General features: G+C 37.0%; 1 protein-coding gene across 1 annotated transcript in view; it reads left to right on the forward strand.

Annotated features, from left to right (window-relative positions):
* Nucleotides 1-7,154: 7,154 nt before the first annotated feature.
* Nucleotides 7,155-17,316, forward strand: part of GPR149 (G protein-coupled receptor 149) — a 62,006-nt gene continuing 51,844 nt past the window's right edge. Inside the window, exons 1-3 of the mRNA XM_012642882.1 lie at nucleotides 7,155-8,235; nucleotides 9,191-9,383; nucleotides 15,230-15,678. Of these exons, the coding sequence (XP_012498336.1) occupies nucleotides 7,255-8,235; nucleotides 9,191-9,383; nucleotides 15,230-15,678 (1,623 nt within the window). The 5' untranslated portion in view covers nucleotides 7,155-7,254. The remainder of the gene's footprint in view (nucleotides 8,236-9,190; nucleotides 9,384-15,229; nucleotides 15,679-17,316) is intronic.

The following is a 17,316-nucleotide window of genomic DNA, read 5'->3' on the forward strand; positions in this document are numbered from 1 at the left end:
GGAGATAAGTGATATCTCATTGTGGTTTTGATTTGCATTTCCCTGATGATTAGAGATGTTGAGCATTTTTTCATATGTTTTTTGGCCATTATTTTCAATTGTTTTTTGTTAGTGTGTAGAAATACAACTGATTTTGTGTGTTGACTTGTATCCTGCTATTTTATTGAATTTGTTTAATAGATTTAACAGTTTTTTGTGAAATCTTTAGGGTTTCTACATATAAGATCATATTATCTGTGAACAGAGACAATTTTAATTCTTATTTTTCAACTTGAGTGATCTTTATTTCTTTTTCTCCCCTAATTGCTCTGGCTAGAATTTCCAGCACTATGTTGACTAGAAGTGGTGAAAGTGGTCATCCGTGCCTCATTCCTGATCTTAAAGGAGTAAGGTTGCCCACGGTGAAGACTTGTACCACGGAGTTTGATGTTTGCTGTTGGATTTTATATATTGCTTTTATTATGTTGAGGTAGTTTCCTTCTAGAACAAACTAGAAAGTTTGTTGAGTTTTTCTCAGTTATGAGAGGGTGTTAAGTTTTGTCAAATGTTTTTCCTTTATCAATTAAGATGACCGTGTGTTTTTTTATCTTCATTCAGTCAATGTGGTGTATTACATTGAATGATTTTTGTATATTGAACCATTCTTTTATTCCAGGAATAAACTCCCCTTGGTCATGATGTGTAATCCTTTAATATGCTGATGAATTTTATTTTCTAGTATTTTCTTGAAGATTTTTGCATCAATGTTTACAAAAGATATTTGTCTGTAGTTTTCTTCTTTGTAGTGACTTACTCTGGCTTTGACAGCAGAGCAATACTGATCTTACAGAATGAATTAAGAAATAGTCCCTGCTCTTCAAATTTTTTTAAAAAAACTTGAGAAGCATTGGTATTAGTTGTTCATTAAATATTTGATAGAATTCACCACTGAAGTCATCAGGTCTAGTGCTTTTCACTGTTGGAAATTTTTGATTACTAATTCAATCTCCTTGCTAGTTACAAGGCTATTCTGATTTTCTATATATTCATGATTTAGTCTTGGTAGGTGTTATGTTTCTAAGAATTTGTCTCTGTGCCAAGTATAAGCCTGATGTATAAACTTAAGGTCTTCTCAGGTCTTTTCTTAGCCTACACCTTTCTCTGGGCATGCAAGGTTATCTTCTCATTTTCCCTGCATGTGAAGTTGCTTTTGAATGGCTTAGGGTGTAATTTCTGGCTCCCACAAAGAAGAGAGAAAGAGAGAAATGTAGAGTGGAGGCAAAAAGGGCACTGGCCCTTTAAATCTCCTGGCTGTAACTTCAGTGAGGGAGAGGGGCTTGCAACAAGGAGGGAGATGCAACAATAATGGCCACACCACATTTTTGTCTGCATCTCTGTGATCAGGAGAAGCAATTAGCAATCAGAGCACAGCTCTCCAATATTTGGAGAACAGGGTTCTTTCTGCTCACCCTGGCTCCACTGCAAGCTGTTTACAAGCTGCTCTAGGAACACATGCATGGGTGCCTGGCAGGAGCTGAGGGGATAAGTAGATGCTACTGTGCTGACATTGACTGAAATTAACCACAATTTATCGTCAAAGTCTTCCCCTGGAAGTTGCAAGCCTTCATTAGATTCCCGAGTAACAAAATAGTTACATTAGATAGATTCTGTCAGCCCAATTTTTGTCTAGCTGGGGAAACAGATTCCTGGTGCTTCTTATGCTACCATCTTCTCAGAATCCCTTAAATCAAAAATTTTTTAACCTAGTAGATTGACAAATTTTTTTTTTTTAACTTTCACAATGCTCAGTATTGGTGAGAATGTGGGGAAAAAAACAGGCATTTTTAATATTCTTGAGTTTATGTTACTGTTATTCGTGCAACTTCTTGGTAGGCATGTAGCCAAATCTGTCAAAATTTAAAGCAACTTTAACTCACCAATTCCAATGCTACGAATTTACCTTACATATGTACTTAAAAAAAGATACTTTGTATATGTGTGAAGATGTTCACTGCTCATTGTTTTTTAAAGAGAAACAATAGGGAAAAAAACTAACATGTTCTTCAATAAGGAACTAATTAAGTAAATTATAGTTCACCCATACAAAACAGCTGTGTAAAAAGAATTAAGTGCTAATATGAAGTGATCTCCAAGGAAACTTTGATTCATAAAAAAACAAGGTCTTGATCCATATGTAATTATGACTACATATGTATATAGATTCCATCTGTACATACACATGACTAATAGTCATAACTTCTGCACAGTGACAGCATAGTTTTCTTTTGTATTTTTGTTATTGTCGTTGTTTGCCATGCCTTCACAATTATATTTAACCCATTTACAAGTCTGACTTAATGGAATTCATCTCAAATATTTTCTGAAACAATTCAATTTTAAAATATGGAATCTGTGTCTATTAATTTGTCAATATTTTTTATCCCTGACCTTGCTAGGCTAGCCATATTCGTTCCAACCCCAATTCCTTAACATCAGTATCACAGTTTATCAGCCCACATATCTTAAGTCAACTAGATATTCTCTTGGTCTCTGTCTTCTATCTTCTCTCTCCTCTCTCTCTCTTTCTCTCCCCCACCCTTTTTTCATTGCATCATATATTAACCTGAGCATCAAATGGAAAATTGGATAATGGGTATGGTGACTTTCATGATTCTGATCTGCATCAGAAGTGGAAGGAAAGGAAGGAGATAGATAGACTACAACTGATTTTCCTCTTATTATCATCTATCAGAGAACCCAGAGTTTATGACGATGTAGAGTTTTACTTCAAAGTAAATTGCCATTTATGAAGATAAACATACCAGAAACTCATCATTATTTATTCTAACATCTTATGCTTTTCATACGAGCTTTCAAAGTTCTTCAGAATAGATATTATTCTGTTTATGAAGATAGAAGAACTGAGCCACGGGCAAGATTAAGTGGTTTGTTGAAGGATTCAAAGAAAGCGACAATGAGAGTTAGAAGTGACATTCGGGTTGTCGGATTCCAACTTCTCCACCCCAGTGACTAGTGAATCAATATCACTTTTCACCTCTGCAGGACTTTTATTTCTAAGACTTTACCATGTTTTTCTTTCATACAATATTTTAAAAGTCCTTCATAAATAAATAACATTTTCACTTCAAATACACCCAAAACCCAGGAGTATTTCTCACTATACCACCCAGAGACACTTCCACCCTTGTGGGTAGACAAAGGAATGAGGAAATGGAGAGAGGTCAATTTAATTTCCACCTGCTCGCTTTGGCAGCACATGTACTAAAATAGGAACGATACAGAGAAGATTAGCATGGCCCCTGCGCAAGTATGACACACAAATTCACAAAGTGTTCCATATTTTAAAAAAATAATAATTTCCACCTGTCATTGAATTGCTGTATCATGTTGCACAAATGATTTTGCTTGCATGCTTTAACTTCCCAGCCATAGAGTTTGGGTAAAAACTTCACTTCTCCTCAGGGAACTAAGAGTTATGAAGGCAATTTTTGTAAAGCCCGTGGAGCTCAATGATACTAAATGAAAAGAAAGAACAAGAGGCCACCTGCATCATTCTAATACTTTTTTAGAAGCTAAAGAATGTGTGTTGCCTCAAGAAGTTCTCTTCCCCAGCAATCACTCTGATTTAGTGAGGCTCACAGGATGTTGGTAAAGACAAGAAATCTAAAGAACTGGGCAGAAAAATAAAGCACCTGCCATCCTGCCTCTGTAAGCCAGGGTTCTGTCTCTGGATAATCAGGTTCAAATTCTAACCCTTTCACTTGTCTGTAGTGTGACTATAGGTTAGTTGTTTACTCTCTGCCTTGTTCCTTTGTCTGGAAAATGGTGTTAAACTTAATACTCGTAAGATTGTGAAATTAAATTAGTTAATGCATACAAATAACTTGGAAGAATGTACAGCGCATTATAAGAACTCAATAAATGCTAGGTGTTGTTATTGTTGCTCTTCATGTTATTATTAACAATTATATAGAATTTATGTATAAATATATAATAAAAAATCTATTATATAACATGTTGTTATATATGTTAGAATAGATAAGGGGATTTGCATGTGTCTCAATCTCACAAAGTGACCCAAACATTCTACCAGAGATAAATTTAGATCAAAATGATACTCTTTCAGATAAACCAAGAATCAACAAATTTTTTCCTGAAAAGGGCCAGATAGTAAATATTCTTGGCTTTGTGGTTCACACAGCCTCTCTCAGAACTACTCAGAAGTCAATTCTGTGTTGTGGCTTGAATACAGCCATTAAAAAACATAAATGAATGAATGTGACTGTATTCTGATAAAACTTTATTTACAAAAATAGGTCATAGTTTGCTAATCCCTAAAATAAATCAAGAAATCTTTCAAAACATCATTGTTTTTACCTAGTGAAGGAAGCTGGGACCTCAATAAGGAAATTACTCTTTCTGCCTAAAGACTTAAGATAAAACACATTTCCCGTTACCATGCTCCAGGTATCAACTCAAGGCAAGATGATGATGCTTCTAGAGTGCACAGAGCACTCATGTTAGAAAGCAAAGCTGCAGCAGAGAGAGAGAAAAGCTACTTCCAGGGCAATGTGTCATTCATTTTACAAAGATTGGAAACAGCAAGCATTTTTGTCCTAGGTTTCCTGTCTGGCAATAGCACAGTCTGGAGTCAAATTCAGACATCTCTCCTGGCTCCCTATTGGCTGCAATTCTACCACCAACATTTGGAAGCGTGCTAAACGCTCTTGTCTTTTCACTAACATCCTAGAGACCAGTGCCACTTGGTGGTTAAGTGTCCTTTTCCAAATTTGTATTTAATGGAAAACCCAGAAATGATGGTATTAGTAGGGGAAATGTTCTCAGGCCTGAAATGGTATTGCAGTAGCTATTATTGATTTCTATTCATTGTGTCTTAACAATGTGAGACTTATTGCCCAACCTAACTGAAAATCCAGGATTAAATACCATATTCAAGAACAATATTTTTGCTATGGCAAGAAAGAATAAGGTCTGTGAGAAGAGGCAGAATGCCATGCCAGAGAACTTTAAAAATCTTCAAAAATAAGGCCTATTTATCATTGTGCTTTCTGAATCAACATTATTTTTAAATGGATGTACCCCCCAGACCCTTCTTACTCACACAGCACTACAAGATCTATTACCATCAGTAGGGAGAGCTAGAGTGCTGAGCTAGCTGTTGAATGTAGTTTTTGTTTCCATTCATTGAGTGAAGGAGAAAATGTGGAAACAACCCAAGTGCCCATCAATACATGAGTGGATTAATAAAATGTGGTATATGTATACCATGGAGTACTACTCAGCTATAAGAAACAACAATAATATAGCACCTCTTGTATTTTCCTGGATAGAGCTGGAACACATTCTACTAAGTGAAGTATCCCAAGAATGGAAAAATAAGCACCACATGTACTCACTAGCAAATTGGTTTCACTGATCAACACCTAACTGCATATATAGGAATAACATTTATCGGGCGTCGGGCAGATGGGAGGGGGGAGGAGGGGATGGGTATATACATACATAATGAGTGCGATGCGCACCATCTGGGGGATGGACACACCTGAAACTCTGACGGAGGGGGGGGGCAAGGGCAATGTAACCTAAACATTTGTACCCCCGTAATATGCAGAAATAAAAAAAATGAAAAAAAAAAAGAAAAACAATCAACATGTCAAGATAAGTGAACTGCCTGCTGCATTTTCCCAGGGTGTGGCTGGCAATGACTAATGCAATCATTTGCACTTGAACAGATTCAGATTCAAAATGTAGCTTCAGTTATTTCTAAAATGAAAGGAATGATCACACTTCTATAGCTACTTCCCATCCATTTAAATCATTAGCATATCAACTTTCCCCTTTCCCTTCCCCTGCTTCTATTCAGACCTCCCGCAGTGTGTGGGGGAATGCGGCCATCAGTTCAGGAGGTTAAGCTGAGGAGGAATGCTACCCTAAACCATCCCGGGAAATGCCAGTCCAGAAGTACTGCTGTCCTTTACTTTGCTAAATTACTCATCTTGCAAAACTGGCAACTCAGAGATGCAACTATTGCACCCAATTCCCCAAATACTCTCGTTCAAAATGTTTTTTTGTGGGGTGACTTTCCTTTTAGGCCCTATACAATGTCATCTGGCCTTATGAACAATTAGAAATATCATTTATTCAAATGACAGGCTGTTTACTTGATAACATTGACAGAAAATAGTTATAAATAAATGTGCAATGTTAGTGTGACTTTACTCAAAGATTCTACATAATCCTGTTTGGCGTAATGGGGACCATAATGACATCCTTAAGTAAAACATTTTTTTGAAAAAAGAAATCTAGTACATCCTATTCTTATTAATGGCATTGATAATACTCTTCCTCCAATCAATTATGAGGCAGGGAAATCTAGACAAGGATAAAAGCAGCCCCTTAGTTATTGGAGTAGCTTAGACCTCTCAAAGGTGATATTTGTAGTTTACATTAAGCCTGAGCAAGTATTTGGGTAGTTTTATATGTCGAAATCAAAGGAGAAGCTTAGCAAGGACACTGTTTCTTGCTTTGAATGAGGCAGGCTGAGAAGACATACACACATCATTTTGCTCACACACCGACTCCCCTCCCTGTTTTTTCCTGCTTCTTTCCTACTCGGAGCTGACTCCTCCTTCCTGCAGCTCCGAGGATCGCAGGCTGATCGAAGAACGCAACGGTTCAGATTGGAGCCTGTGTTCAGGCTCCCTCTGACTGGCACCCATGAGCTCAGCACTCGCGCGCTCTCTCTCTCTCTCTCTCTCAGCCTTCAGAGCTGAAACCTACTTGATAATATCTCTGCCTTTGAATCCACCTCTGGAACCAAATGCATCATTTTCCTGCTCTTAAGTGAATAGAGTTTGATTATTTCAAGCTACCAGCTGCTTTGCTCCATAAGAAGGACCCAGAAGGATCCAGGCATCATTGCTTCTCAATCTACCTGAAGAGTTTTTGCTTTCTTGCCTGAAACTTGATAATGGGAGGGAGTTTTTGTTTGTTTTTAATAATTGGAGTGTTGAAAATTCTCTTACTAATGCTTGAAATGGAACCTAATTTTTAAATATGGGTTGAGTCAGATCCAAAGACGACATCCTTCACCATTTCCTTCAGGACTGACCAGGGGAAAATCTAGAGGGGAACTGGGTTGGAGAAATGAAATCTGATTTGCAACAGCCATGCTTTGTTTTGAGAAAATTATCAGATTCACTGAGAAGGAAAATTAAATATTGACCAAGGACAATGTCTTTTTTACTCCGTAACTTATCAACAAATGACTCTAGCCTGTGGAAAGAAAATCATAATTCTACGGACCTTTTACATCCACCAGGAACTCTGAATATCTATCTTTTTTGCCTGACATGTTTAATTACTCTTGCAGCCCTGGCAGGCAGCATTTATTCACTAGTTTCCCTGCTGAGAATGCAGAACAGAACTGTCGTGTCCATGCTTGTGGCTTCCTGGTCTGTGGATGATCTCATGAGCGTCCTGTCGGTGACCATCTTCATGTTTTTGCAGTGGCCAAAAGAGATCCCTGGCTACTTCCAGTCTCTGTGTGACACCTCTGCCTTACTGTACTTATGCCAGGGCCTCTCCAGCAACTTGAAGGCGACTCTCCTAGTCTCCTACAACTTTTACACACGGCACAGAGCTGTGGGGAGCCAGACAGCCTCCAGAAGATCGGGCCAGGTGCTCGGCGTGGTGCTGACCGTGTGGGCAGCCAGTCTGCTGATGTCTGCGCTCCCGCTGTGTGGCTGGGGCGCCTTCGTGCGCACGCCCTGGGGCTGCCTGGCGGACGGCTCCAGCTCCTACGTGCTGTTCCTCTTCGCGGTGTACGCTTCGGCCTTTGCACTCCTCGCGGGCTTCTCCGTTCCTCTCGTTCACCGGTTGCTGTGTTCGGAGGAACCACTGAGACTCCACGCCAACTACCAGGAAATTTCCCGTGGAGCTTCCACTCCCGGGACACCTCCCACTGGGGGAAGAGCGCTTTCCCTGTCCCCAGAGGACGCTCCAGTCTCGGCCCTGCGGCGCTCTGGGGGACGTTCCCCGAGCTCCGATTCTGTGTTCGGACCGGGTGTGCCTGCTGCCGCTGGAGCTGGAGCCTGCAGGCGTGCGAGCCGGGGGACTCTCTATGGCAGCAGGAGCTTCACCATGAGTGTCGCGCAGAAGCGCTTCGCTTTGATCCTAGCGCTGACAAAAGTCATCCTTTGGCTGCCTATGATGGTAAAAGTGCAGTTGCTCCCAAAGCGCGAGTGTGTGTGCCAGGCAGTGTGAGTGCGTGTTGGAACCGGCATCGCTGGTTTGGGGAGTCACCACGAGACGCGCAGTTAAGTCGGCTGCCAGATGTATCTCTCTCTGTTTTAGAGACTCACTTGGAGGAAGGCAGTTCACCGGTCGGGTTAGTTGGCCGAGAAGCCTTTGCCGCTAAGTGCTTCTCCTTTCAAAATTGAAGGGGGAGGGGAGGGCTTTCGGTAGCGGGCGACTTAGTTTTCCTAGTTCCGTGATGGCCAAGGGTGTAGTTTCTCACAGCAGAATCGGAGTATTGAGAAATGGAAGGAGGGAGTAAAAAGAAGGGTTTGTTTTTCCTCCAACCTTCTGTCACCCCTTTCTCTCCGTTCCATTCCTGCCTGGTAAAGACATCCCCATCCCCAGCAGGGAAAGGAAGAGGAGAGAAGCATCAGACGTACAGAGAGAGAAGAGAGGGGACAAAACAGGCTTTTTTTTCCTGCCTTAAGGAAGGAGCGGATTGAGAGGTGACGAAGTGGCGCCCTGCTATTACAAGCGCACACGGGCGGAGGTGAGGGTCCAGGGAGTTCACAAAGTGCATTTGGGGTGCCAGATGCAGGACTCCCGGATGCCTGCCTGTTTCCCGGGTAGCGTCCCCCACATCGCAGACCGTGCCTCGCTGGTGGGGACTTGAATTGGCAGTGGACACAGACCCAACACTCCAGAACCAGAAGCCCCACCAAATCTTGTGTGGTCTGGCACAGTGAGGTGTTCTCACCTCTCACCAAGAGCCCACCACCAAAGATGAGGGCACCAGCCCAGAAGCAGAGCTTCTGGCTCTCAGTCAGGAAAGGGGTCTGGGTAAGGGTCTGGGGCAGCGCGCTTGGGGGAAAGGCATGAGAAGTGGAAAATGTGATTCTGGGTTAGGTCTGAAGTTCTCTCGCCTTTGCAGATCCACATGGTAGTCCAGCACGTAGTGAGATCTCAGAGCCTTCCCTTCGAGACACTCAGCTTTCTACTCACCCTGCTGGCCACCGCTGTAACCCCAGTGTTTATCTTGTCCAAACGCTGGGCCCACTTGCCCTGTGGCTGCATCATCAACTGCAGGCAGAACGCATATGCAGTGGCATCCGATGGGAAAAAAAGTAAGTCTGGCACTGCGGTGGTGGGGCACAGCATGTATACAGTCAGATTCAGAAAAGTGGTCTATTGAGAAAGTTGCCTGAGTAGAGGATGAAGAGTTCAAGGACAAACGTAAATGGTAAATATAGAGAAGACGTTATAACCTGAAACAATAGCACAGTGTTAGAGCAGGTATTAAATGAGGCAGGTTTTAAACTATCGTGTGAAGTACTACTTGTGGTATTCAATAATTATTTTAGGTAAAAAGAGAACTAGAAGTCATTCAACACAGCATGCCAGCAAAGGTATTTAGATATTATATTCACATAGCTTTTAACCCAGAGCAGAAAATTAGTTCCCCTCCCAAGTCTACAAATAAGAAGGGCATTGCTGTGAGAAGCCTGCAGAAAGTTAATAATATTATTAACTTTCTGAAAAGATTATTAACTTTCTGGAAAGAATTAAAAACTCATTATGTTGCTGCCCATTATTATTCAATGAAACAGTAAAGGAAAGCATTTTCCTTATTTTGCTGTTTGTATTCTTCCAAGGTTTTGAAAAGTTCTGAGTAAGTAATCAGAGAGACTGAAGACAGTTTCAAAACAAATTTTAAGTGTAGGCCTCTGCTGTTGGACATATGCACACATACACACACACACCCCAAACCAAACCAAACCAAACAAACCCTCAGTTTCAAGAAAAGACAAAGTGGCAGAGTTTGTCATTGTATGTTCATGTATGAATCTAGCCACACTATTTACATTTAAAAAAAAAAAAATCTGAGTTCTAAAGAGTACACCTAGAATGAAAGTGGGAGGCAGGGTCAATTTTAAAACTCTTTACAGTGTAATTGTTCCCATATTCTAAAATAGGCAAAGTTGAGGAATGAGCTGTATGTTTTGACTCTGCCAGAAAGGAAAAGGATATTTTTTATCAGTCCAGACAAAAGATAGGATGTTCTACCATTTAATAAATTTAAGAATACTGAATTAACTGTTCCATTAATTGTCCTTTGCTCAGAATAAGCAAGTATACTATTCTTTAACAGAAGAAAGGTTACATAAAAACAATCCATCTCACACTATTTTAGGGTTGTAAAATCTGGAGAATATCTAAGTATATTCCCAAAGATCGATTCTCTGCAATCAATTTAACAACAGAGTTATTTTATAAATATTAGCCATGAAATGGCCATTTTCCATATATTGATGACATTTAAAATTTAGAATGTCTAGATATTTTTCAAATGATCAGAATTTTTTATTGTTAAGAATGTCACAAAGTTTTATTGTTAATAGAAGCCAAATTTATCTGCATTTAAAATAACCATAGAACTTATAATAATAATGTTCTCTGGAGATTAATATCCAGAGCAACAGTGACAGAGAAAATTAGTGATAAATCTTTATGGGTCACTTACAAATACATAACATATAAGAAATCATTCACAAGCCTGAAGGCTCTAACAGTCCAACAGATCTTAAGATTTTTCCACTAAATTAATGAACCAACCCTGTCTTATAATGTCGAAGATTGTAAGAAAAGCAAGAGTCCATGCCAGTGAAAATGAAAAGTCACAGTAAAGTGGTTTAAGGCGGTCATTTTAAAGAAGTGTAAAGCATCCATATCAGAGTGAAAACAAAGCAAGTAACAGACCTATTATTGTGAATGACCTATGAAATATTCTATCTTCTGCACAAGATAGAAGAGACTGCGGCAGGCTAGCAGAATCAATGATAACATTAATATCACATTTTTGAAATTAAAAACATGCCTTTCAAGATTAAAATAATATTTTTTCTCTAAAATTACTATTGCTTTTATTTGATTTAATTTCAAAATTCCAAAGAAAGACTTGAAATGTGGATGCTTTTAGAAAGAGTCATGGCTTCAAAAGTAAAACATTACGAGAAATTTAATTTTAAGATTTTCACAGTTCAAATGGTTCCATTCCCTCTTTGATCCAGGCTGTGCCATTGGGAAATTCTGAGAATAAGAATGTGTTTTCACTGTCTGAGAAGCCACCATAAATTTTCCTCTTGCTTGGATAACATAAAAACAGAATTTTGAAACCCCAAAGGTGGCTCATCCTTAGGTGGACCAGGTGCTTGATCAGCTACAGTACTTTAATTCTTTGGGAGTATGGCTCCAGTTTTACATCGAAACTTTTTTCCTTGACAAACTCAGATTCCCTCTCCTCACATTCTTTATCAGCGAATTCCAGAAGTAATGAAGGAAAGATTTTTTTTTTTTCTAACTCCTATCTAGATGTAAATATAATTCTACTTCTCAGGTTCACCGAAAGGGAACTGAGAGACGTGCAACTGGAAAATGAATGTCAGTACTGGAAAGTAATTTGCAGAAACAATAATTGTCTCCTGTTTCCTACAATAATCTGTATTACTAATGTCTCAAAATAAAAGTGTTTTTGTTTTTTAAAAAAGGCTGACTTTAGCACAAAGGTCTCAGGTGGTAGACATATGGACAGGATATGGCTTTCAGACTCATTTTCTTTGCCTGACATGATGTTTTCTTTTTTAAATTAAATAAACAGTTAATCAAATATTTTGTATAAAAATCAGATTTTAAGCTTCTATTTTTTGACAAAACCAGAGTATCTGGTAAGTGACACATCACTCTGAAGAATTATTCATTTTTATGAGTTGATGCAATTACTTATTTCTAAAATTATAATTGGCAAGATGTGACTAAAAACAAAAGAATAAAGATAACTCATTTTTTTATCCAGGAGTTTGGAACAGTGAAGCATTTGCTTTTCAGAACAAATACAACATTATGTTTATTTTTCAGAAGTGTGGTGTAGATTTCAAAAGATTCTGGACAATATTCTGATGGTGTTTAAGTTTCTTGCAAGTTATTAGTCAGTGAAAGGTCTCTCACTTCCACTGATCCAAAAAAAGTTTTAAAAACAATGCAACTAGGATCTTTTTTAGTGACATAAAATAGGAGTCAGAAACTCTAACACCTTCAAGGCTTTCCACCTATAAATATATCAGTTTTTTTAAAGATATCATTTTTTTTAAATCATATTCCATTCAGCTAGCATCGTTGAGTTAAGGCTATCCTGATGAACGCTTCACATCACTCCATGCATGCTCATGACAGGTTGCTTCGTTCATTCATTCACTCACTCACTCAACAAATATTTTTTAGGGAATTGGTTACTAACTGTCTAGTACTGTGCTGCAATAAGGAACAGAAGATCCCAACTCATGGCCCATGAACTGAATTTGGCTCAAAGATATATTTTTTAAACCAATTTTTATAGTTACTTTTAATTAATTTTAATTATGGGCCAAAATTTTTACGATCAGGATATTTTACATCAAAATCTATGAATTTCGCTTGTCTGAAAAATCAGCATAGTTGACAACACACCCCCCAATCCCCCTATAGCAATTGGCTAGAGCTCAGGAGCCTGCTTTAGATATGGAAGAGCTTTCCCATTTACTATAATATATGCCTAATATTTATTCATTATTAATGTTACCTAACTAGCCTCTATCAACATTTGAGTTTTTCTGCCTTTTGTTAATAAAGAAGAAAAAAAAAGACATAGTCTTTACCCTCAAGGAACTTAAAGATGATCAATTTTGACTAGGATTCTAACATTTCCTTCAACTTCATTTTGGTTATTAACAATGTGATTAAAATGTATTTTTATAGGCATTTACCCCTTTACAACCAGCCTCTAGTCAAAAATTACCAATTCTGTGATATTGTTATAACTGTTTCTCTCAGGTTAAGTATCTCAGGTATCGTTAGTTACCTCAGTGAGAATTTACCTTTAGTGTTAAGGAAAGTCACTAACAAATGTTTTTATTGGTTACACTTCATAATTAATGTACTTCCTCTGAATTAAAAACAGTACATCTGGGTCATTTGCCTTCCATTAACATATTTCTTTCATGGGTCAATTTCACATATAGGCAAAAAACTCCAACTCTGAAAAGTTAGCTCATATTCAAGTCTTTTTACCAAGTAAATAATCTTCAGTAGGTTTCCTCTATCAACCTCAGTCTTCTCAGCTGTAAAATAGGACCAATAAGCTTTTTGTTGTATAGGGTTGTTAAGTGACATGATGTGTGTGCATAAGTTGGCCTTGGATTGCTCTATCACATCAAGGTCTCTATCACAATTCTACTTTCTTCTATGGCCTATCTCAGACTTCCTCTTGTATCTCATGACAGGGAGGCAGAGTCTTTATTAACATTTTGCACACTCCTTCAAAAACATTATTCATTTTTGCTTTATATATTTCAGAGTTATAATATGCCACTAATAAAGCATATAGTTATAGATATCAATTTTATCAAGTGTTATATCACAAATTGGAATGTTATGACAGTTTTTGTTTTCTTGATGGTACTGAATTGATAATTTGTCACTTTATATCTTTATTTGGAGAAAAGGGAAACCCACCAATACTTAAAACATCCTTTTTTTCCTTTTCTTTTCATACTGCTAAAGTAAGTTAAAAAGGCTTATTTAATTTTACTTGACTATATTAGTAGAAAAGGTAGGTAGAAATATAAATGGAATGCTCAAATATAAAATATGAGTATCTGTTTCTACTTATCCATTTCCTTCGAATTGAAATTTTTCTTGTTTGTGTTCTGGCTCAAACAATAATGAATGATACTGACAAATTCTATTTTCCAGTCAGTAGAATTTGTTTGTAAATCTTAGGTTCCGGGAACATTTCAGTAATAGAATCAGTATATGAATAACCCTAGGGTATATGGTAAAATGAATCAAATTTTACCTATTTTTCCCATAGAAACTTTATAGCTTTTCATAAATTATTTTCTACCAAAGACAGCTAAATTTCTGACTATAAAACACAATTTTCTGTTTTCTACCAAAGTAGAAAATTTTTCAAAACAATCCATGATTTGAAAGATGAAAATGAAAACATTAAATTGTATCTTGTCTACCACCTTGCTATAACTTCATTTTAAATATGTAAAAATGATCTAGCATTTAATGCCATTCACACATAAAATTTTGTATCACTTTCGGTGACACTCTTGCTTGTTATTCTACTAAGATTTTGCACATATGCACCAACTAATATTAATAGTACTATATTTAGTATACCATCATATTTCACCTGATTTAAATCATAAAAAGTTTTATGCATTTGTGCTAAACTCATCTTGTAATTAATCAGCTTTATAGACATTGTGTAAAGGGCTTCACATCACAAAATTATAAATCCATCCACTTTTTTACTGATTTATTCCAAATTGATTTGTATCAGAAATGTACATGTTATTTTAAAAAGTTTAAAAGATGGTTTTCAGCATGATCTACTTTTTATTGTATGCATTTATAGACATAAGTGTCAGAAATGGTATACATCAAAATTATTAAAGCAGTTATGTCTGTTGGTGGTATAATCAGCTGGATAACTCACATAATATAAAGGCTACCTAATAATTAATTTCTAGCAAAATAAAATTTATAAACAATATATTTTATCCCCAAATAAAGAAATATACAGAACAATTGATAGGATGAAAAAACTAAAACTCAATGTATCTGTGAGTTTACTAATTTATGGTTAAATTTTTGTTATGTAAAAGTGCTTTTAAAAATTGAAAGGATTGTACATATTTCAAGATCCTCGCTGTGCAAGTGAGAAAAATTAGACCCAGGGTGATAAGATGATTTGAGTTTGTGAGGCATAATTGCTTTGAATAATTGACACAACATAAATGAAGATAGTTTTTTATTGTATAATAATCAGGTTGAATGCACTTCCTATTTTTATTCACTATGTATATCCAACTGTTGTTTTTATCTACCTTACTAGCCATGGAATTTTGTTTTTGTTTTTACTTAGCCAAGAGGAGAGGCTTTGAATTCAATCTGTCATTCCAACAAAGTTATGGGATTTATAAAATAGCACGTGAAGATTACTATGATGATGATGAAAATTCTGTATCCTATCACAACCTGATGAACTATGAGTGCGAAGCTACCAAAGACTCTCAGAGAGACAACCGTAATGTCTTCAGTGCCATAAAAGTAGAAATCAGCACCACCCCCTCTTTGGACAGCTCCACAAAAAAAGGCATCAACAAATGCACGAATACTGATAGTACAGAGACTAAACAGGATTCTGACAAAGAAAAGGGTGTGTTTTCTGACAAAACAGGAGGTGATATTAACTATGAAGAGACCACCTTTTTTGAAGGACCAGAAAGAAGACTATCTCATGAGGAGAATCAGAAACCAGACCTTTCAGACTGGGAGTGGTGTAGAAGTAAATCAGAAAGAACCCCACGTCAGGTACAGTAAAAGTTGTTCTTCTTGTGAAATTAGAAGTAAGACTAAATATGATGGGCATGAAAAACATTATTGCTTATTTCATTCAATCAAGTCCCCAAAGTTAATTTCACTTACCTCAATTATTTTCCATAATATTTCATTTTATTTCAAGGTATCTTTTGAAGGACTTTTTAATTTTGTAGGTATGTATTTTCCTTCAAAATATATACATTTTTGAGTTAGCAGAGTTAAATAAGCTCTTTGAGAAGGTTAGAGCCTTGTATTTTAACCTCAAGTAACCTGTTTAAATTGAGACCAGACTCTTAGAAATTATGTTTCAGATTAGTTGACTTATAGATTTTATTTTTCCCTTCTCCATCCCAAAAGTATCTCATAAGTCCCCAAGGGAAGTTTTTTCTTTTATGTAAAGGCAAATATTTATACAACTAGCAATGAGAAGGGTTGTCCTGTTGCAACTTTACTGAACAGTTTGCCTATCAGTCTTGCGAGAACTAGTCCCTCCAGTATCCAGCAAGGAAAAAAAAAAAGATTTATTCCAGAATACATTCTGGCAAGCCTTTGCAAGCCCTGCTGAATGTCCCATTTCCATAAGGGTTGAAGAATGGTTTTATAATGTTTTATAAAACTAAAAGAATTTGAACCTGAATCTTATCTCATTCTCTCCTTGATTCCAGCTTGCCCAGAATGATGAGAGATCCTTCTTATTTTATTGAAATTGCAGTGTAATATTGATATGAGATTGTTCTTTCTCCCGAACTCTCAGATATGATAATTAAAGTTGCCCTTGCTGTCCACACTATTGATTTACTGGGGAAAAGGGATCTTTTTCTACATGATTTAATGGAAAACAGAGTCTACTTGCACCTAGTTTCTGGAATCAAAAACATTCTAAAAATATTCTGCTAGGAATAATGCATTAATTGGCTAAAAGTATGACCATAAAACATCAGCTATGAATATAAACAGAATAATCTGAGATTTCCTTTATTCTCATTAAATAAAACCACTAGTCTAAATCTGATATCACCATTTAAAAAGTAAGTTGAATAGTAAAACAAAGTATACAAAATATATTATTAGAAAAGATAGTTGTGCATATTGTTTAGTGATTAGAAATCTCAGAAAAATACCACTAAATATTTGCCATAAAGGGAACATTACAGTGAAAAGCAGAAGTCAAAGAACACAGTTATCCCAATTTTTAGAACAATATGTTTCCCCAGCTAAGAGAGGAATTCCTACACTTTCATCACCAATTTGTTCATAAATAATCTAAACCTCCTCGCTTTCTTGCACTTAAAAATTAAGTAATATTTGTGATGAAGTCTGGTGTGTGTGTGTGTGTGTGTGTGTGTGTGTGTGTCCCAATAACTTGTAACTACCATGTGTGCTGTTCCCCTATTCATCCTCATGTTGACCATTTAGGAGTTACAGTTATCTTGAATCTTGCCCATGTTTTTAAAAATTATTTTATCACAAATTTATGTACTTCTAACACAATATATATTTCAGTTATGCTACTTTTAAGCCTTCCAAAGATGGTATTGTACTGTCTCCTGGGACTTGCTTTTTGTCACTCAGTATTACTTTAACTCCATTTTAAAATACATTTTTTCAAAACAGTGGGAATTGTTATCT

Source organism: Propithecus coquereli, unplaced genomic scaffold (assembly GCF_000956105.1).
Source record: "Propithecus coquereli isolate 6110/MARCELLA unplaced genomic scaffold, Pcoq_1.0 Scaffold19, whole genome shotgun sequence".
NCBI classification, from domain to species: domain Eukaryota; kingdom Metazoa; phylum Chordata; class Mammalia; order Primates; family Indriidae; genus Propithecus; species Propithecus coquereli.